Here is a 21,752-nt window from a genome sequence, read left to right on the forward strand (position 1 = left end):
CGGCTTCCAGAACGCCGCTCTTAAATTGCAACCACAAAAGTATAGCCACGTAAGTAAGTCCGGCTTTTGAAAAGCCGGGCTTCCTACTTTTACAAATTTTTTTTGTCAAAAACACTAAAAACACCACACGCCTCAAAAAAATAATCATCCGTACAAATTTTTCCACTTTCTTAGCATTTTCAGATTTAAAATATAATTATCTCTCATTTCAACTTCAATTATAACTTCAGAATGGTTTCTCTATGTCCAAGCAATCCATTCACATTTCTTGCCTCGATTTCTTGAAGTCATGAGTCAAAAAACATAATTCTCTCGTTTTAATTATGATTCATTGAAAACCATTATTTCAGATACCACAAGTCTTCTATAGAAGCCATTTCTTTAGCTATCCTAGGTTGTTATTGGGTTATTGGTAAAGGGAAAGCGTCTCTAAGTGGACCATCTTCTTCACAAACTATATTTGGGCCGCAAAATAAACAAACCATGGTGGCTGAGTAATGGTGGTGTAAGTTGATTAGTGATGGTGGTGGTGGTCTTGGTTGTTGTAGTGATGATAAACCCTTAACACAACAAACCCTAGTCAGATAAACTAGGGCTATGCTTATATATCACTACTTCTTTGGGTTGTGGGCTTACTTTAAAATTTACTTTAAACCTTTTTTTTTTTTTTGTCTGATGACCCATTTCCAAAGATAAACACCTATGCCCCACTAAAAAAAATAATAAAAAGGCTTTTTATAATTAGATATTTTTTAATTCTATAGTACTGGAATCCCAATGTGTATAAAACAATTTTCTTTTATAAATTGCCACTAAAGGAAACAAACAAATTAAAGAGTTTTATTTACCAGAACTTCTTTCTTTATACATAGATTACAAATTAACATGACTCGCACTATTTTTAATAGCTACCAAATAACCAATAGTAAAAATAAAGAGCCAGTAGCGGAAATAAACGGCATTCGCTATTCTACGTGTAAGAAACTTTTATTGAATCAAAAGCATAAAACCAAAGTGTGTACTTCAACCTAGGGATGAATAAAAGACCCGTTGACCTGCGCCCGACCCGGAACCGGCCCAAACCGACCCGTCCGAAGCCCTAATGGGTCGGGTCACATTTTTTAGTGCATTTAAGGGTCACCGGTTGGATGGGTCGGGTGAAGGAAAAAACCGAAAAATTGTGAAGGAAACCCGTGACCCGTCCGAAACCGACCCGAACCTTCACGGGCCAGGTCAAGGGTCACGTTTTCCATGCTCTCGCGGGTTGGGCCGGGTTTTGCCGGGTCGGGCCGGGTTTTGACCCGTGCACATCCCTACTTCAACCACTCATGCTACACATAAATTAAATAAATGTTTTACAATAATTACAGGCGATATGAATGTTTCATCGATATAGAACCTGTATAGCATTCAAATCTCATCAACCTACTTTACAGTTTCCATAACAGTGTGTGCATTGAAACCTCATTAAATTCCATCATATTGGTATCAAAAACCCAATAACAAAAATAAAGAGCTAATAGCAAAAATAAAGGGCATTCGCAATTGTGTAAGAAAGGTCTGCTTTGCACTTTTCTTGCATTTTTTTAAAATGGCCACGATGATATTCATCATATAAAAGCTAATCTAGAAACTAGCGGGAAAAAAAAACCTGGTACAAGACCAGTCAACATACATCCCAAATAAGCAAATACCAAACATATCTTAGCCATGAGTAAGCATGTTGTTGGGTTTTTGGTTTGACTCGTGATATTTGGTGTACTTTTTGCTATCAAAAAGATTAGTGAATGAATATGTCCTTCAAAAGAATTTTTAGAATATAATGTGAAAGAAAATGGGTATATATGATTATATGAGATTATGAGATTTTCCTCTTCTCTATATGGATTGTACAAGATCTTGTAAACTTTGAAAAATTATAAGACTTTATTTATGGTAAAACTCTATTTGAATGATGGAAAATAGTTTGTTACATTTTTCAATTTTTTGAGTTTTCAATTTGAACATAAATTTAAATGCATTAGAGAAAAGTATAGATAAGATGGTTAATGGTAGCATAATCGAATAATTCAAGTGCTCCATACTCTCCTGTTCCAAAAATAGAGAAATGTATATTTTCTAACAGCATAAGCTCAAACACAAAACAAGAAACTGACCAAGAAATTGTATTTCATAACAATATTAAGGTGCGCCAATAAAAAAAGGTAAGGGGGAATAGTGCAAAATATAACCAAGTAAACAACATATCTATTACAAAAAGAATCATAAATGCCGAAAATTGTAACCAAAACCTCGTTGCCCAGTTGGTTTCTATATTTTTTTACAAAACCACATAACCAAACTAAGAGAAACTGCACATTATTCTTTAATGGCGTATTTTGTAAAGAATTTGTATGAGAGATTGACATCAACTTACAACCAACACAAAATTCAGATATTTCAGAACATGTAAAAAATAATCAAAATGAGAACAAAACTTCTATCGTACACCATCTTTATCCTACATCCATCTTCTGTATCTATTCTTCGTATATTTCAGTGAGCTAATCATCCCAGTTGGCATCCCAATCGTCTTTCTTCGTGGCCCGTGAAGTAAGCCCATTGGACGAGATACTTTTACTGTGAAGATTTCCACCTGGTGATCTTATGGCGTTGTCTTCATCCCAATCATCATCATCCCAATCTTGATCCCAACCCTCCGCAGTTTCCAAATTGACTGCATTTGAGGATTCTGGGAGGCCCATCTCGAGTTCCTGGTATGGAACTCCATTGTCCGTTCTCCTTTTTCTGAAGCTGCATAAAGCCCATGAAGCCCCGACGACTAGCGCTACAAGAAAAGCAATATAAGCTCCGTATATTGGTGTTACTTGCTTTGAATAGAACGTTAACTGATCAAGAAAGTTGTTCTGCGATATGCGACTATCCACACTAGCTGGTGTATGCTTAGGAGGGGGATCATTTTCATCTTTCGACTTTGAGGGGTCCTTGACATCATTTGGCTTTGAGATGTCATCTTTTGACTTTAAAGGGTCCTTGTCGTCTTTTGAATTTGAAGAGTCGTTCTTTTTCTTTAACTTCGAAGTGTCATTGACGTCGCTCGACTTTGGGGGGTCACTGACATCCTTTGACTTTGAAGGATCATTGACGTCTTTCGATGACTTTGCATTGTCATTGACATCCTTAGGTGACTTTTCAGGGTCATCAACGTCTTTCGATGACTTTTCAGGGTCGTCTTTCAGTGACTTTGGAGGGCTGTCAACATCTTTGGGCTTTTTAGCATCATCAACATCGTTAGGCTCTGCAGGGCTGTCTACTTTTTTATCTTTTAAAAGATCGTTTTCAGTTTTTGACTTAGCAGGATCTATGACATCTTTGGGATTTGTGGGGCTGCCAGCTGGATTATCGACATCTTTCGGATCTGAAATATTTTCAGTTTCCTTAGACTTTGGGGGACTGTTGACAAGTGTATTCTTAGGTTGACTAATCTGAAGCTCACAACTCCCACTTCCAGCGTTTAGAATAACTTTGGTATTTTTATCTCCAGAGTATGTAATGTTAACCTACAATACACAAAATAGAAAGACGATGAACAAAGTAGCATATAGACCAATGAACAATATTGTAGCCCTGAAACAGGACATAATGCATCAGCTTGTAACGTGTCAAACATACAAGGAACCGAATCTAATTTAAAGTTGTAGTGTGTCTAACCGATCCCCAACCAAATTACCCTTTACAACCTGCCCCCAAACTTATTATTCATAACAATCTTAACTTAATTTTACAGACCTTCCTCCAAAAACTATGCAAATGCAATGTTCGACTAGACATGCTTTAATCGAGTCCGTGAGTAGTTATGAAATATCTGAAATACACCACACTCTTAACTAATAGGAACATTTTCAATAAATGCTAAATTGCTAATATATGTATACTTCATTTAACTTGGCCACTAGTTTTAATTATTAAACTCTTGTTACTAACACTCTACGTCTCTACCTGATAAATCGATTACTTGACAGATTGACTGTAACATGTAAAACATTGACATGATTGAAAATTTCAAATTACGACTTATGGAAGTTGTATGATTCTAGTAGAAATTTCTGATCAGTTGCCAAACTAAAAATAAGTGGAAGTGTGTGTAATTTTTGCATTTTTTCATTATTGCGTAAATTAATACTATCAATATTTTGTGATCATTTACTAATAGATACGGACATAAAATAGTGTTAAGACTTGAGATTGCCAAAAATAGAGATGTTGAATGTAACTTTATGATGTCTAGTAAGGAAGTTTGGGCCTTTATTTGGAACACAGGATGTAAAAGCTAAGTTGATTGCGCAAGAGAATCCATATGAAACTGTTGTTCACGGTAGAGGAAGAATACTTGGGCATAATTGACGCCATGACGGTGATTGTACTTATAAACACTAATTAAAATTTCGCAGCTAACTGTTAAATCTGATGACAATCTAGACCAACTTCTGGTCATTAAAACTAGGGATCTAAAACTTTTACTTAAGCAATAAGTGGTGGAATCCCTAGCTATAACTATGCCAAGTTACCTTTAAATATATTCAAAGTCTTGAAACCTTTAAACATCATATACCAACGTAACAATGTTCCCAAAAATACAAAGTGAAACATTCAATATAGCAGAAATTAAAATACAAACCTCTTTAGTCCCATGGCCGGGTATCCCAAAAGGTGGCAGATCCTTAAATGTTCCATACGTGATATTCACTTTTAGGTCAGCGTCTTGTTCATTATGCACAAGAAGTGTCAACTTGTCAGAACCTGCTAGGATAAAGGTGGTTAATTCATAAGTGTGCATGGATCAAAATAATCAAAGCTATATAAGGGTCAAACAACACAAAAAGTTTACTCAACTAAGTACCACTGCAATTAACATTGAAGTAAAAGGTGACAAAATGGGCTTATGTTAAGGTCAAAATGGGCATTTTTAATATAGTCTCCAATCAGGTCGGGTCCAACAGGCCCTTTACACTATTTTGTCTATATTTATAGACACCAATGTATTATATAAATTTTCAAAACCGAAACTGTCAAAATACTAATCTTTAATTTTACTAAAAAAGCAAACTAAAGGTATCGAGTACTTGAAAGCACTTTAGGCTACTTCAACCCTATTTACCCAATCCTCCCATTTAAAGACTACCCTTTTCAGTGAAGACTGATAGAAAGCAACCCAAATCACCCCATTTTCTGGTAAATGGTTTGAAATTGCAACCTCTAGTTGAAAGAGGCCAAGCAGTGTAGATAGATCAAATGAATTGAAGTGAAGAGACCAGATTTACCATCTTCAAAATCTTTAACACATGTGGTCAAGGTTTTTCCCTGGTCACTGCATATCAATTTCTCTTTGCACTTTTTGCTGTCAAATGTTTTCAACTGCATCTGATCTTCTAGTTTCTCTTTACTATCTTGAATTTTCTTATCTTCTTTCTTATCAACAGAGCTTTTTGAACTTTTTTTGGTACTTCCATCATTTAAATTTTTTGATTCCACATTTAAGGGACTTGTATTTGGACTATCCTTTGGCTTCGTTTTCTCATTGGATGTTGGAGAAGATAATTGAGAATCCTAAAGACCAAGAAAAATCAGTATCACAATTTGACATACAAGAGAATGTGGCTACACACAAACATTCGGGTAGAGGGTATCATGATACATCAATCCACACCAACCCATACCACTTAACAATAGCATGTTGCCAAGTCATTTACCAAAAACTCATAATTTTTTACGCGATACAAAATTACAAACCCACCATTTAACTTTTTATTTATATTACGAGTATATAATTATTGAAAGCCTGAATGGTCATTTCCAAGACATCCAAATGGTCATCTCCCAATTGTCAGATACGGTTTCACAAACCAATCAATACCAAACCGACATTAAACCAAAGAAAGGGAATTGGTGATCCCATGTGGTTTCGAGCAAACCGAATCCAAACCATGTTCCATACTCTCCCCCCTTATGCTCGTACATGATACTACATCCCGACCACACATAGAAGAAACTACTGTTTCTATTGATGGACCAAAAAACTAAAACTTGATAAAATAAACTACTTCACTATTCTCATTATACCCTGAAATGCACAAACAAGCCTATCCACTTTAATTGATTAGAAGCAGCAATTTTTGCAACTATGTACAAACCTTTTTAAAATTATAAAAAATTTATATAAAAAAAGAAACCAAAAAAACATAGTAGCACCATTGGCTTTGAATTACAGCCTCCTAAAGGTCAACAGTCAACACAACGAAGATGCCAAAATCATGCCTAGGGTGCTAAAGTGTTGCTAACAATCAACTTTCACTTATAGCACAGCAACGGGGTTTCTTACAAAAATAAGGTCTTGATAGGTCCGATTCTTCATCACTTGCTACATATACTACCAAAGGTACAATACACTACTAAAAATCTCACAAAGAATGGGAATTTCCATTACGATTCCAATCTTTCACAGAATCAATCACTGCCCACCCACTATTCCTCTCTATAACTAGTACAAAGATGACCCCTATCATCCTAACCAACCCGTCTTGTCTCTGGTTCATTGTGTAAAACGTTGCAAGTGACCCCGTTTTTAAGGAATATCAAGCAAAGATCATTTAGATATAACAAACCAGCTACCTAATATAAATTGACCTAATGTTATAAGAATCAAAAGATACCAAAAACACGACCATATAGCCAATAACCTAAACCAATTGGGTACCTCATGCAGCATGCCAAATTAACCAAATCAAGCTTGTTACAATTTTAATACTCAAACTAATATACCATGACTGCCTCGGTTTCTAATTTTCTATACATCAAACAAATGCCATGCAACATACACACTTAACCAAATCAAGACTGTAACAAGTATTATCCTAGTACTAACGTCTTACATGCGTGTCATCCATATCATAAGTATCTAAGTTTGTATACATCAAGTGATGCCCATAAAGCTACAAATTGATTTCTCAGACATAAAGTTCACAATTTTAGTGACCATCAACTAAATTTATAAACTAACTTATTACATTTAGATAAGCTAAGCATTAATCAAACAGTAAGAGATCACCAACCTAATTCGAATTCGGATCAGAAATCGCACCTAATTTACGCGCATCAAACCGATCACAAACAACAACAATAATACAAAAACCACAACTCCACCTTTACCCATCCCAAAAAAACCTTAAAAATCTAAAAAAAGAAAAAAATCTAAAAATTACCCAGTTGATATAAAGTTATAAAGATTAAGAAAGCTTATTAATTTATCAATATAATGAAATTGTATCATTATGCTCATAAAAAAACTCAATTTTTTTGTCAAAAAAAAGGGACCCTAATTAGTGAATGATGATGCTCTGTGAATTATGGATTTAAGAAGTGAAATTAGGTTTATTAAATTAAAAGATTTTAGGTTAAAATTTTTTCTGCAAACAGATTGTGGGGGTAGGAATTGAAATAGTTTTTCTTTTTTTCCTTTTAGTTGAAATTTGTAAAGAGAGTATATAGTAGACGTGTTGTTGATGTTGGGTAAAAATAACTAAATAAAAGCAATCCGGTCGGATATTTCAAAAGTTGAGACGTTTGAAATTTATATTTAGTTGAGACGTTTTGCTGTCAAATGTTTTCAACAGCATCTGGTTTTCTAGTTTCTCTTTACTATCTTGAATTTTCTTATCAACAGAGCTTTCTGAACTTCTTTTGGTACTTCCATCATTTAAAGTTTTAGATTCCACATTTAAGGGACCTGTATTTGGACTATCCTTTGGCTTCGTTTTCTCATTGGATGTTGGAGAAGATGATTGTGTATCCTAAAGACCAAGAAAAATCAGCATCACAATTTGACATACAAGAGAATGTTACTACACGCAAACATTATGCTCGTATGTGATACTACATCCCCAGCACACATAGAAGAAACTACTGTTTCTATTGATGGACCAAGAAACTAATCTTGATAAAAGAAACTACTTCACTATTCTCATTATACCTGAAATGCACAAACAAGCCTATCCACTTTAATTGTTCAGAAGATGCAATTTTAAAACTATGTACACGGCTTTTTAAAATATTAAAAAAAAAAAAAAAAAAAAGAAACACCAAAAAAACGTGGTAGCACCATTGGCTTTGCATTACAGCCTCCTAAAGGTCAACAGTCAACACAAAGAAGATGCCAACTCTTAAGGAAAAACAGGCCTAACGTTGTTTGGAAGAATGTAACTTGGTATAATCAAATGGTTCCTAGGCATGCTTTCATTCTTTGGTTGGCACTTGGCAGTACAGGGGAAGCTGATGACACAAGTTAAAATGGAAAAATGGCAGCAAAATGGAATTCTCCTATGTTCTTTCTGTCAAGGAGGTGCTGATAGCCATATGTACAAAAATAAGGTCTTGATAGGCCCGATTCTTCATCACTTACTACATATACTACCAAAGGTACAATACACTACTAAAAATCTCACAAAGAATATGAATTTCCATTACAATTCCAATCTTTCACAAAACCAATCACCACCCACCCACTATTCCTCTCTATAACTAGTACAAAGATGCTCCCTATCATCCTAACAAACCCGTCTTGTCTCTGGTTCATTGTGTAAAACGTTGCAAGTGACCCCAGTTTTAAGGAATATCAAACAAAGATCATTGAGATATAACATACCAGACTACCTATTATAAATTGACCTAATGTTATAAGAATCAAAAGATACCAAAAACACGAGCCAATAACCTAAACCAATTGGGTACCTCATGCAGCATGCCAACTTAATCAAATCAAGCTTGTTACAATTTTTATCCTCAAACTAATATCTTACACACGTTATATTCGTATCATGACTGCCTCGGTTTCTAATTTTCCATACATCAAGCAAATGCCATGCAACATACAAACTTAAAGCAAATCAAGATTGTAACAAGTTTCATCCTAGTACTAATAAATTACACGTGTTTCATCCGCATCATAAGTATCTAAGTTTCTATACATCAAGTAATGCCCATAAAGCTACAAATCGAATTCTCAGACATAAAGTTCACAAATTTAATCACTATCAACTTATTACATTAAAATAAGCTAAGCATTAATCAAACAGTAAGAGATCACCAACCTGATTTGAATTCGGATCAGAAACCGCACCTAATTTACGCGCATCAAACCGACCAAAACCGGTCACAAGCAACAATAATAATACAAAAAACACAACTCCACCTTTACCCATCCCAAAGAAAAAAAAAATCTACAAATCTAAAAAAAGAAAAATTTCTAAAAATTACCCAGTTGATATAAAGTTATAAAGACTAAGAAAGTTTATTAATTTATCAATTTTATGAAATTGTATCATTATGGTCATAAAAATAAATTTAAAATTTTTGTAAAAAAAAAGGACCCTAATTAGTGAATGATTATGATCTGTGAATTATGGATTTAGAAGTGAAAAAAGGTTTATTCAATTGAAAGATTTTAGGTTAAATTTTTCTGCAAACAGATTGTGGGGGTTGAAATTGAAATCGTAATTTCTTTTTTTTTTCTTTTTTTTAGATTTGAAAAGGGAGTATAGTAGATGTGTTGCTGAAGTTGGGTAAAAACTAAAAAGTATACAAACCAATCGGGTCGGATATCCATTTATGAACTTCTTGCAAACTAATTATTTTGGGTCATTTTATCGAACGAGCAAGTACCCGCGCGTTGTGGCGGTGAGATAGTGGTGGTGATACCTAAGTCATAGAATGTGATAGGTTATAGGAGTTGATATGTCATAGAGTATGATAGTCAAATGCCTTAGTCGTACGGGCTCCGCCCTCGGATTTCAAAATTTGTCGAAAATATATCGAATGACATTTCTAATGAAAAAGCATGAAATTTTAAGAACACCCATACAATTTTTATAATTTATCGATGTACGGTTTTTGAGATAAAAGATTTTGAATGAATTGGAGGAATAAATGATTTATGGAAGAGAAGGAAAAAAGATGATTGGTTGAGATTTGAGGAGAGGGAAAGGTTATTATAGTTATTTTAGGTATATATATAATAGATAGGAGAGGCATTATGGGGAAGTACTTAAAATCAATATTGAAAATTTCAAATTAAATGTTGAAAATCTAAGAAAAATCTACTTTATAATATAATATATATTATTATTTTTTCTATCATATTAATATTATAAAATAACTATTAAAATACGACAAATATAACAAAATTTTGTCGTATGTAACAATAACACAACATAATATAATTAATAATAAAAAGACGCATGTCACTTTAATATGATGGCATATATCGATCAATATAGGATATAATGCGGTTTTAGTTTATTAGTAGATGCGTAAAGATTTTCAATAATTTACAACTATTTTTAATTAAAAAAATATAATTATTTTATGGGTAAATCATTTGAATTGCGGATCTTTGGAACAAGTAACCTAAATTTAGGAGGTTTTGATTATTTATTCATCACATGTGAAAAAAATATTTAAGGGGATGTGAAAAGCAATATAAAAGTGTTGCATTTCTCATCATTTTTCCTTATTTTATTTTTCTTATTTAAGTATTTTTTTTTATTTAAAACAAAACTTAGAGATAACTACAAGAATGTTCACAATGAATTAAGATTTTCTAAAATTAAAGACAAAAAAAGTTTTAACCTGTCCATTAAAATGAATGATTAAGATTCAAAAATTATTGTTAATTTTAACCCCTTAATAATTATTTTAATAACAATTATTTGTTAATAATAATTTTCAACAAAAATTTTAAAAACAAGAAAGAAAAAAAAAACATGTGCTAATTAATTTTTTACTAACTATAATTTAGTTGAGCCTTGAGCCCATAAGGCCTTAATAATACGGAGTAATTATTATGGACTATCATTTAAACAAGTAGATTGGGCCTAAATTGTTTCACAACCCCACTGATCAGTTAAACGTAGAAATTGTCTCCGACACCGGCGATCCACCTCCACCTAATTAGCGGTCTGATTCCGGCCAAATCCTAGCCTGAAGATGTACAAATACATTACATTTACATATATTTCTTATGTTATTGCGTTTCTTTTATATAGTTTTGTGTGTTAATATTGAGCTAAAGTGTGATTCAAAGTCATTAGTTTTATTAGTAATTTATTTGGATTTTGGGACTCCGGAGAGTTTTAAGACTTAAGAATGGCATTATGGTAATTTAAGTAAATCTTTGATTTATTTTTTTTTTTGAGTTTTAACTAAAATGCTAGTTAAATTAGTCTACTTTAGTTAACCACCACTAAAATGAAACTATCATACCAAAAAAAACAACACTATGAAATTAAGAAATTAACAAACTAAATTATATAGTAAAAGATTAACATTTAAATAGAAAAAAAATGGAAAAAAACCTTTTTGGAATGAGCACTGTTCTTGGGAAATATATGATCCTTGTACAATAATATTTCCGAAAAGTATGATTCTTTAAGCAAAATGACCATAAAACCATGAAATAAATAGATGTGGGCATCTTATTGTCATAAAGCACAAGTAAAGCCGAAAGGCAATGAACTTTTTGGGTGGCAACAAATTATATTTCCGAAAACATAGCACAAATCGTAAAAGGTGCATAACGAGCAGATGATAACCAAAAATGTGGCAATTATAAGTTTTATCACATTGTTTTCAGATTCAAGTGACTTGTTTATCTGATTCAAATGCAACTTTCTTATGATGCAAAAGATAAAAATGTAAACTCTAATTCCTTGGTACAACAGAATGTTATATATAATATTTAAAAGTTAGATAATATAGGATTTTAAAATTATATATAATATTTATCTTATAAAGAATTTGTAACCGTTTTATACGTATCAAAAGTTAGATAATATAGGATTAAAGAGTTTCAAACCCTTTAAAATTCTAAAAGTCATATCTTCTAAAAAGAAAAGGCACGACGGTTTATTAAAACCCTTTCAAATAGAAAATGTTGGAAAAATAATGATTCGTATTATAAATATAATGTAAACATGATCAATAACACTAACCTGAAGATCCTGTGGAACCTGTTAGTTGATTCAACATTCTTGCCATTGAGATTGGTTCACAAATTAAGGTGATTATAGGTTAGATGAGAAAGAAGAGAAAACACACACACACAAATAATGGTGGCCGAAATTAGTGATTCATCAGTGACTAATGATTTAATTATGTTATATTTATACATATAACATTTATACTTAGCCCCCTTGGTGTTTTATGTAATGTGTATTATAAGTCTCTTTAATTCTAATCACCTAATGGAAAACCCTATATTATGTCATTAATGGTAAATACGCCCATCGTATATTTACCGACATAAGAATTTCAATTATTTGTCAATTATCATATCGAACTGATATATGATCGGTGAAGGTCACAACTTCATGAGTCCAACAGAAAAGGCACGATGTTTCTTCTATTATATATACATCACAAGGGGCCTAATCCACTTTATAAATTTCCCAACGTATACAAAATACAAATTGACTTTAACATAAAAAGCAACTCCCAATGTCGTCTTCCACGGGTTTTGGGTCCCAATACCGTTTTCGACGGTGTATGGGGAGGTTGATATGTAGACAGCCTTACCCCTACCAAAGGTAGAGAGGCTGCTTCCAGGTTCTACCATAGGTAGAAAAAGACCTCCAGCCTTGCTGGGCATAAGGATCGAACCCATGACCTCTATTTCCAGAGACGTGGGCTTCAACCACTGATCCAACCCAGTTGGTTTTACAAATTGACTTTAACATCCTGTACCAAAAAAAACATCACTATGGATTCCTCAACATCTTCTTCCATGATTATTCTAAACCCACCATCTCCAATAGTTGAAGTGCAAAACACAAACCTTTTAGTGGGCTGATAATCATTACAACAAGATGTATGTATTATATACAAAATCAATTAATGATGCAAAAATGATTGTTTTAAGTATTTGCAACAAATGGTTGACATTCGCAATGAAGTTGTGTCTTTGGAAAATGCTTATGAAGGAGTAATGAAAAGGTTTTTTTCCATTTTTTTTTCCTATTTAAATGTTAATCTTTTACTATATAATTTAGTTTGTTAATTACTTAATTTCATAGTGTTATTTTTTTTGGTATGATAATTTTTTTTAGTTTGATGTTGGCATTATGTCGGAATTAAACAAGGTACAGATTTGTCCCCTTGTACTTTAGTTAACTAAAATGCTAGTAATATTCGTTACGTAGGGGAAGTGGAGAACGCTTTTGAAAGTTGGAGACAGAAATTGAGCTGATTTATGTCAATGAAAGATATGATATACGAAAGTTCTCTACATATGAAGATATATTAAAGCATGTTCTTACTCTATTGATAAACCATCGAGTAGCAATTGATTAGGCCATTATCTGCTGGCAGTTCTGCAGATAATCATACACTAATTAAACAAACTTTATATAAATATTTGATATTGTATACAGTGATCCCATGAATTATGTTAAAAGAAGCACGTCCATCTTGTGCTGATTAAACTCACTAGTATTGAAGGGTTTTTGCTTCTAAGACATGGATGACGCAGCCAGTAAAGTCCCAATAAAATCGCCACCAATTTAAATGAAGCCATATAGATGAAGATAACCCCGACAAATGCGATTATTGTGAAGATTGATGTAGCCCTTAAATCTGCACAGGTAAATATAGCCATCACTTTCTCGCCTAGTGTCGCAATATCTCCATATACTGTTTGATACCTTCCGTGAATTCTTCTTAATTGATCATACCTCCTTTTCACTATATCAATCTTTTGAGATGTTGGGAAAGTGTCAAATTCCTCATCCAGATAATCAAGATCTGTTTTTTCTGCCAGTGAAAGACGAGCATCCAGGCGAGGCGGGTTTATTGGTATGAGTCTGTAGTTCCACAACCCAATCATGGACAAGGATAGAAAGAACGAAGGCAGTATGAGCTTTGGGTACAAAATGAACACAAGATACAAGACATGGATGAAAATTGTTTTCAACGGATTCCTCCATCGACAAATCTCATCAAACCATCTACACAGAGCTGTTACACCAAATACAAATGACATTAGACAGTTAAAATCTGCCTATTGTTTCCTCAAGCTCCATACTGGATATCCATCATCAATCATGTAGCAAACAATCTCCTTCATGATAGGGGGATTTGCTCTTGAGAGATGAGTCGCCACTATATTGATTGCCTTGCTGCAGAGCGCATGTGGGTTCACTAGCAGTGGTTCCAAAAAATGCATCTTGGGCAATAATGGCTCCAGTGGGTGTAAATTATGCATCTTGGGCAATAATGGCTTCATGTACAAGGAAGCCATATTAGCCCAGGTTAAGCCTGTGAGCTGTACGGCCACATGTAGCTCGCCGTGATTTTTTTAAACCAGTGGGGCGTAAAACTAATAGAGGGTAGTATAGTGTGTTGATACAGCTTAATTCCAGAGTCTGTAGCTGAATAAACACTCTACCAATCCTTATATCATCACTGGTGTGTTTCATGCTATCATCAAAAATGCCAATCTTGATTACAGTACAAGGATCATATATTTCCCAAGAACAGTGCTCATTCCAAAAAGGCTCTTGACTGTTGATAATGGTTGTAGTTCGTACCCATTTGTTTCCATAGACGGCTACACAATAAGCATCTGTAGTTCCACTTCCACCATCTGTTTGTTTCTTCATTGGTGGTAACCCTCGTGCACCCAAAATTGTTAATTGGAGACTCCCGATGCTTTCTTTCTTCATATGATTTGCTGAAGGCTGAAAGTCACCATGATGTCCGTTGTAAACATGGTAACCAGCCTCCAAACATATTTTGACAAGGATCTCCCCTGGGTTCTTTTTTTTTTTGAATCTTCCATGGATGGACGAAGGAAGTTCAAAGAGCTTCAGCCACTGAGATTGGAGGGGTTCTGTGGAATCAAATCTTTGTGGGACGATATTCAAGGCCAGGCCTGTCTTCCCTATTAATTCATATGAAGTAAATGTAATTCTATCAACAATTTCGATAGTTGACGACAACTGGAGCTTCAAACCCAGCATCATCCGTAACAGCATCAACCTTACTTTCCAAATGCTGCTGCTGCATGTATAACAATAAATCAACAATAAGTACATACTCTACATAAAAAAACAGTAACAATAATAATTACGGAGTAAAAAAAAACAAACTAATAATAGATAGCAATTTTAAACAGGAATAATTACGGAGTAAAAAAAAACAAACTAATAATAGATAGCAATTTTAAACAGGAGGTACAGCAAAATCAGAGATGAAATTATTAAAAATTAAATAGAGACAGAGAATACAAAGAATATTACCCTTCTATCCCATTATCCATGACAAAACCTGTCCAGAATATATATGTAATTACCAATCAATATTACTGTAATAAATGAATAAATTACTATCTATAAATCAAACAATTATAAATAAATTGAAATCCGAGTTCATGTAGCTTAACCCTAACCTTAACCGTTACTCTAAAATATATTAATCCAATAATCTTTATACTTGATACTAAATAAAATAAATTATTATAATATAAACCCTAATTAAACCACTGACATATGTGAAAATTCTCAATTAACCTTTATTATCTTTATATTAGATATTAAATTATAGTTACAGGTTAGGGTTCCTACTAACACGTCGTTCTAAAAAAAAAATTATAGTTACCGGTATCTATCAAAACTATATATACAAAGAAATATATATTATTATAGTAAGTATGGTGTTCGATCCATATACTAAATATCCAGCTGAGCTTTTAAACGCTCCCAAGTTATTTTATTTTTTTAATAACATCCAATATATCAAGTCAAATAACAAAACAATCTTCGGCTAGATGCCGAAAAAATACAACAAGACATGAATCATACCTATGTTTAGCCATGTCGTTGCTAAATAACTTAAAATACATTATCTGTGGACACACTTCTAGTGATTTGCAACAGAGTTATTGATTTAGATTGGGATTAGTTTCCTGTAACTATCATTGACCGAATGTCTATAGTAGGAAAAAACTAAAGTTGTGTGTATTGTATGTAAGCAACTCGAAAAAATGTTTATTGTATGTAAGAAAACATACGTGACAACCATATACAGGTGCCACTTGTCAGATTTTAATTGGTTGAAACGAAATTCTTACATACAATAAACATTATTTCGAGTTGTTTACATACAATACACACAACTTTAGTTATTTCATACTATAGACATTTGTTCAAAATTTCTTACATTCCAGGAAACTAATCCCATTTAGATTCTAGGTGCCTGCACGCAAATTTATCCGTTTTGTCATTGGCCAACCCGGCCTGACCTACTCATCTTACCATCTCTGTTGACGCCCATCGAAGTATAAAATGTAGGTTTCCAGATTGTTCTCTGCAATCTAACTTGTTTGGCTTTTTTTTTTGTTATAAAGAAATGATATGAAACGTTAATAGCTATCACACTGCAACCACTTTTAATACTTAACTTGCTAAATGATGAGTAAGAAGACACCGACACGAAGGCGGAGTTGCATGTTCGTGCGAGCATTACATCAGTAAACTATTGTAATGGATAATCAATATTTGAGGATGCAACATCTTCTTACCTTCCATGGCTGCCTTGAAGTTTGAAGTTCGTGTTTGCCTTATGAAGGTAGAGTCATTCTATGGCTGAGCTTGTGAAAGTCGAATCACTTGTGTCACCATCATTCGACTGCAAAAGTGCAAAAGAGAGAACAAACTGGAAGATGAATAAAATGGTAAGCAGAGTTAAGTTTATCCACATAGATCCATAAGTATATAGTATATGGCCCAAAACCTCTGTTTCTTAATATAAATAACTCGTATAACTAGTAGAACTTACCTGTTGTTGCAACCACCTCAGATCAGTGTTTAGATCTCTTTCGAGAGTATGATTTTGTCCATTAATAGAAACATCTCTAAGCTTTGGTGTGTTCAAGGTTCCGGCACTGAAAGTCATCATCTCCCTGCAACAATCGATCCACACTGACTCAAGTAATGGACATGTAAAGTCATGCGTCTCCGGGAAAAAACACCTCAGTCCTGGGAGATCAATAAGTTCTAGAGATTTTAGTCTAGCGAACGTAAGTTCAGCCCGACTTGTTGCTGGGTTGACAGTGTGTTGATCACCTTCTTCGATAATTACAGTCATCCTCCTACATTCGGTTATGGACAATTCTTGAAGATATGATAGAACTTTTGCTATTGAAGGCGAAAGTAAGTAAGTTAACTGGTTGCAGTTAGCTACTGATAGTTTAGTAAGGTTGTTAAACCCCACGAAAGTTTCGGGACCGTGCTTCCAGATATGTGTCATCTTTGGGAGATTTTCTAGCTCCAAGTTAGTCAAATCATTAAGCACCACTTGACCTTCTGTTAGCATCTTTTGTACGTCAAAGACCTCTTGTACCAAGTGACAACCCTCAACATGAAGTGTTTTGAGATCCTTGGGTACTTTCAAAAGATCAAAAAGAACAACGCTTGATAAATCGTCACTAAAGCACAATGATATAACCCGTAAACTAACAAAGCATGCATGAGGAGACATATGTTTCAATATTTCGTTCGTTTTCATCTTGCAAATCGATAAAACCTTGAGTTGAGTAGCCAAAACAATCTGCAATATCAAATTATTATAACATCAATATTATGGGGTTTTCCTAGTATCTTGAGAGCATACACTTGAAATGCATGTGCCAAAGATTCATACAGAATCGAGTATAAACAGATGAAAATAGTAGAATAAGAGATGAACCTTTTGATTGAAGGAACTATGACTAGTGGAAGCCCTGTTTTCATCTATGATATCTAACGTCTGGAACTTAGGTAGGTTGCGAAGCCGCAATTCTAACAGTTGTGGAAGCACAAACAGAGCATCATCTTTGCAAAAACCTGTAAGGCGTGGAAGATCCTCGAGAATCATGGATTTTAAATTTGGCAGCTCAATCTCAACGATAGATCTTTCGTCTTGATCTCTTTTCTTCAAAAAAATTTCTTCTATCATTTCACACCCGATAATCTTGAGGCTTTCAAGCTTAAAATAATCTGTTGGGGCGGTTAGCGAGAAAACACTTGTTATGTTAGAACAGCGCACGATTTCAAGATCATATAGGTTCCCAAACAGCGGAAAGTAGCAAATCTCTGTTTCATCAACTGTATTTTCTCCCATAACCATTTCAGGGGATCTGCTATTACATAACTCTGCCAAACTGTGCAAGTCACAAGATTCTAGCTTTAGTTTTTTCAAAAGCATAAGATTCCTTCTTTTAAGATTGTTAAGAACAGAATTTGTTAACAAGCGCCAGCCATGTAAATGCAAGATCTCAGTTATGTCGAATAAAACTTCTATTCCAATGTCTTTCCAGTGAGCAGGAAACCGTACTTTCAATGTGTTTTGAAAAATCTTGGTTTCGGTTGAAAACCCTATACATACCCTGAATCTTTTCAACCTTTTAAAGATGATGTCATGTGGTAAAAGATCATATACGGATAGCTCAATCTCTAGAGTAGTCAACATAGATAATGAATTGAGTTCGCTAATACATGTCGTTATTTGTTCATCTGGCCAACTTACAAGGGTTCCACTCATGTATAGTTCTTCTAAGTGGATCAGCCGCTGCAGAACCCCAGGAGCTATATTAAAGAGATCTGAACAACCAGTAAGATCAAGTACTTTTAGCTGACTTAAACTTCCAACTTCGATGGGTAATTCTTTAACATCAGAGTGTAGAAAGCTTAGAGTTTCTAGTTTCACTAGATTCCCTATCATTGATATGTCACTAGATTTGTCGAATGTGCAGTATTCTAGTGATAAATTTCGAAGTTTGGTTGAGACTTCAAATGATACAGGATAGGACTGAACCAACATTCCTCTAAGAACTACTACTTTCAGTCCAGCCATACCATCATAGAAACTTGCAGGGAACTCAAGTGGGTGATTGCCCCCTACCAAAAGCAAAAGCTCGAGCTTTGGGCAGTTAAGCTTACTTGGGAGGTCAGACATTTCATCACATCTTAAAGAGATAGACGTACAACATTCATCCATGAGTTCAAATGGCCAAAAGTTCAATCCATGACCATGGTTGACCACAAAAACATGTTTGTTCTTGGAAGCAATCTTAAGACCAGAATCACGTACCAAGTCGTGCAACTTTACGCACTGCTCATCTCCCCCCTCAAACAATAAATTCAAATTCTTAAGTTTCTTAACAAAAGCATTTGTTCGGATCCTGGCTTCACTAACCCCATTTGTTTTCTTGAACAAATGCAGTCCCAACCCGAGTCTTAGCAAATCCTCTATGGATATATCATGACTTTCAGGAAATAAGCAGCATAGAAGAAAAAAATGTTTGATCTCATCACTTTCTAGAAAATTGTAAGTCACTTCAAGGCTTGAATACACAGAAGCATACTCTCCTTCAAGGTCATACGTTCGTAGTCTTTGAAGCGCGTCATCCCACATAGACTTATCCTTCTCACTCTCAAGAGCTCTTGCAATGGTCACAATAGCTAAAGGCAAACCGCCACACTCCTCTACAATGTCTTCAGCTACCCAATGCAGATTAGGATCTAGAGGAAAGGACCTTTCTGCAGTTCTTTTAAAAAGAAGCCATGCTTCGTTGGTTGGCATTTCCATAACCTTGAAGATCTTATCAGCTCTCATCCGATTACAAGCATCAATATTTCTTGAAGTCAACAATATTTTTCAGCCTTGTTGTTGTATCTCTGATCCAAACGGAATCCCTAGCTCCTCCAGGTCAATTCTTGTCCATATGTCATCCAATATTATCAGCACTCTTGTAAGCATTTTTAGTCTAGCACTTATCCGAGCTGCCCGTACCATCAAACTCTCTTCTTGTAGTTTCAAGCCCAGAAGTTCGGCAATATTGCTTTGAATTGTTTTCTTGTTTGGTGCTTGAGTGACATCTACCATTACAACCACATCAAATAGATTCTCCAATTTAGCCCTTGCCCCGACTTCTTTTGCCATCGTTGTTTTCCCCACACCACCCATTCCACATACACCGATCACATTCACACCATCATCTCTTAAACATTCCATGATCTCAGTTCTAATCGAGACCCTTGATCCAAAACCTTCAGAATATCTCAACTGGATAAAATCCATGATTTCTACTGGAACCGAAGGATCAGACACCTTAGTGAACCTGCATTTCTCCTGAAGTTCTGCCACAACTTCCATCATCTTAACAGCTTTTTTACTCAGTGAATAACATGATTTGATATTAGTAAATCCCCCACTAAACCACCAAAACCATTTCTGAATTCTATCCTTAGCACTAACAGCTTGTAAAATTATATCCGTCTCTTTTTTCAGCTTATCAACTCTATCCATCCAAGCTAAAACGTCCGGCTTGATTACTTCTAAATTTCTCAAGGAAGTTTCAACAGATTGTTGGACACTAGCTCTACTATTTTCAAGTTCCTCAACTCCATCTTTGAGTTTCCTAACGTTGGTTTCGTAGTTAAAGAGATACCCACATTGATTTTTTATTGGATCAGCCAACCATTCTCCAATCTTGGAACAAGCAGTCACTAACGGTCCTAGAAACGCCAATAAAGCAATCATTTCTTATTCTTATGAGTAAACGGCTCTAGACACTCAATCCGTGACCTTTTAACGCAGTGTCACGCGTTGTAGAGACTAACCGCGGTCAATAATTATATGAATATCTCTTTTAAACGAAGCACGTAAATCTTATGTGTTCTTTATTTTTATTGTTTGTTCAATGTTACATACATTAGTGTATTACCATGAGTCCATATTTAATTACTGTTTTTTGCAGGATTTCTTAACATCAAATGTGAGGAAAACAATCAAATCTAGAGGGAACAAGAATTTGTAGTTCAAGGGGAAATGATTACCTTTATTTGGGCTCTAGCTAGGTACGTAGATTGGAGTTGGATGGGCTGAATGTAGTACAGAGAGAGTAGACTCGTTGACTTAACTGGTGGCCACTAATTACGTTGTAAATAGACAGATATAGATAATTTAGATATATTAATTGAAGTATTTCTTTGGTTTCTTTCAAAAATAGTCCCCCAACTATTTAACAGTATTCAGTTTCTTACAAAAATAGTCCCCCAACTAGGAAAGATCTAGCAACTTGTTGGAAGAGACTACATCACAGTATACTTGATACCTTTTTATTACCATCTTTTTATTTTTATAAATCACAATGGAACTTTTCGGAATCATTGACGTGTTCCCTTACACATACCTTGTATATTCGACGTGTACGATAAGGATACTAGATGGGTACTCCGTACTCGAGCAATGCAGTGGCATTGGTGGCGGGCGACAACAGTGGAAGTGACGAGTGGTGGTGGTATGGTTATTAATGTGAAAATAGTTGATGTAAATTGGGGTATTATAGTTATTTTAAAGGTTGAAAGATGCGTATCGTAAATAATTTCATTAAGACTATTATAAATATAATAAAAAAGAAGAGTATTTTAGCTATTTTAAATTCTAAAAGTTAAAAAGGAGAAGAGATTATTTGTCTTATATAAAGTTAAAAATAAGTTAAGACCATCAAAGTTTTTAAAATGGAAAATGTTTTGTACACTCTAAAGCCTTATCAATATTCATTCTTAAAAGTATAAGGTCGTGGATTGGTCATCACTTGCTACCTTTACTTCTGTTTTTACTCAACGTGTTTGGCGAACACTTCAGTTTCTTTCGATTGATATCCG

General features: G+C 34.3%; 2 protein-coding genes and 1 pseudogene across 3 annotated transcripts; all 3 read right to left on the reverse strand.

Moving 5' to 3' along the window:
- Nucleotides 1-2,218: 2,218 nt before the first annotated feature.
- Nucleotides 2,219-9,449, reverse strand: LOC122607985 (dentin sialophosphoprotein-like). Of its 2 annotated transcripts, XM_043781069.1 has the most exons (5): nt 9,144-9,227; nt 7,784-7,847; nt 5,322-5,607; nt 4,679-4,800; nt 2,219-3,560 (listed from the first exon to the last, which is right to left on the reverse strand). In XM_043781069.1, the coding sequence occupies exons 2-5, from the start codon at nt 7,817-7,819 to the stop codon at nt 2,544-2,546; spliced, it is 1,461 nt and encodes a 486-aa protein (XP_043637004.1). In that variant the 5' UTR covers nt 7,820-7,847; nt 9,144-9,227; the 3' UTR covers nt 2,219-2,543. The 2 variants fall into 2 exon arrangements, with proteins under 2 accessions (XP_043637004.1, XP_043637003.1); XM_043781068.1 differs by lacking the exon at nt 7,784-7,847 and having other exon boundaries at nt 9,144-9,449.
- A 3,945-nt stretch (nt 9,450-13,394) lies between these two features.
- On the reverse strand, nt 13,395-15,068 carry LOC122609485 (FT-interacting protein 7-like). Its single transcript, XM_043782530.1, has 3 exons — nt 14,453-15,068; nt 13,535-14,061; nt 13,395-13,418 (listed from the first exon to the last, which is right to left on the reverse strand). The coding sequence occupies exons 1-3, from the start codon at nt 15,066-15,068 to the stop codon at nt 13,395-13,397; spliced, it is 1,167 nt and encodes a 388-aa protein (XP_043638465.1).
- A 282-nt stretch (nt 15,069-15,350) lies between these two features.
- On the reverse strand, nt 15,351-20,992 carry LOC122607975 (annotated as a pseudogene).
- Between the last annotated feature and the right edge of the window lie 760 nt (nt 20,993-21,752).

The sequence above is a fragment of the Erigeron canadensis genome, chromosome 7 (assembly GCF_010389155.1).
Source record: "Erigeron canadensis isolate Cc75 chromosome 7, C_canadensis_v1, whole genome shotgun sequence".
NCBI lineage: Eukaryota > Viridiplantae > Streptophyta > Magnoliopsida > Asterales > Asteraceae > Erigeron > Erigeron canadensis.

Bases quoted from the DNA above. Each gene is read 5' to 3' on its own strand.
- LOC122607985 (XM_043781068.1), bottom strand. From the start codon at position 9,254: ATGGGTAAAGGTGGAGTTGTGTTTTTTGTATTATTATTGTTGCTTGTG. The intron at 5,608-9,143 runs GTTGGTGATCTC...CTTGGTCTTTAG, and splicing joins CTGATCCGAATTCAAATCAG to GATTCTCAATTATCTTCTCC. The intron at 4,801-5,321 runs GTAAATCTGGTC...TTATCCTAGCAG, and splicing joins TGTTAAAGATTTTGAAGATG to GTTCTGACAAGTTGACACTT.
- LOC122609485 (XM_043782530.1), bottom strand. From the start codon at position 15,068: ATGATGCTGGGTTTGAAGCTCCAGTTGTCGTCAACTATCGAAATTGTT. The intron at 14,062-14,452 runs GTATCAACACAC...TTGGTGTAACAG, and splicing joins ACAGACTCTGGAATTAAGCT to CTCTGTGTAGATGGTTTGAT. The intron at 13,419-13,534 runs GTGAGTTTAATC...GATTATCTGCAG, and splicing joins GCAAAAACCCTTCAATACTA to AACTGCCAGCAGATAATGGC.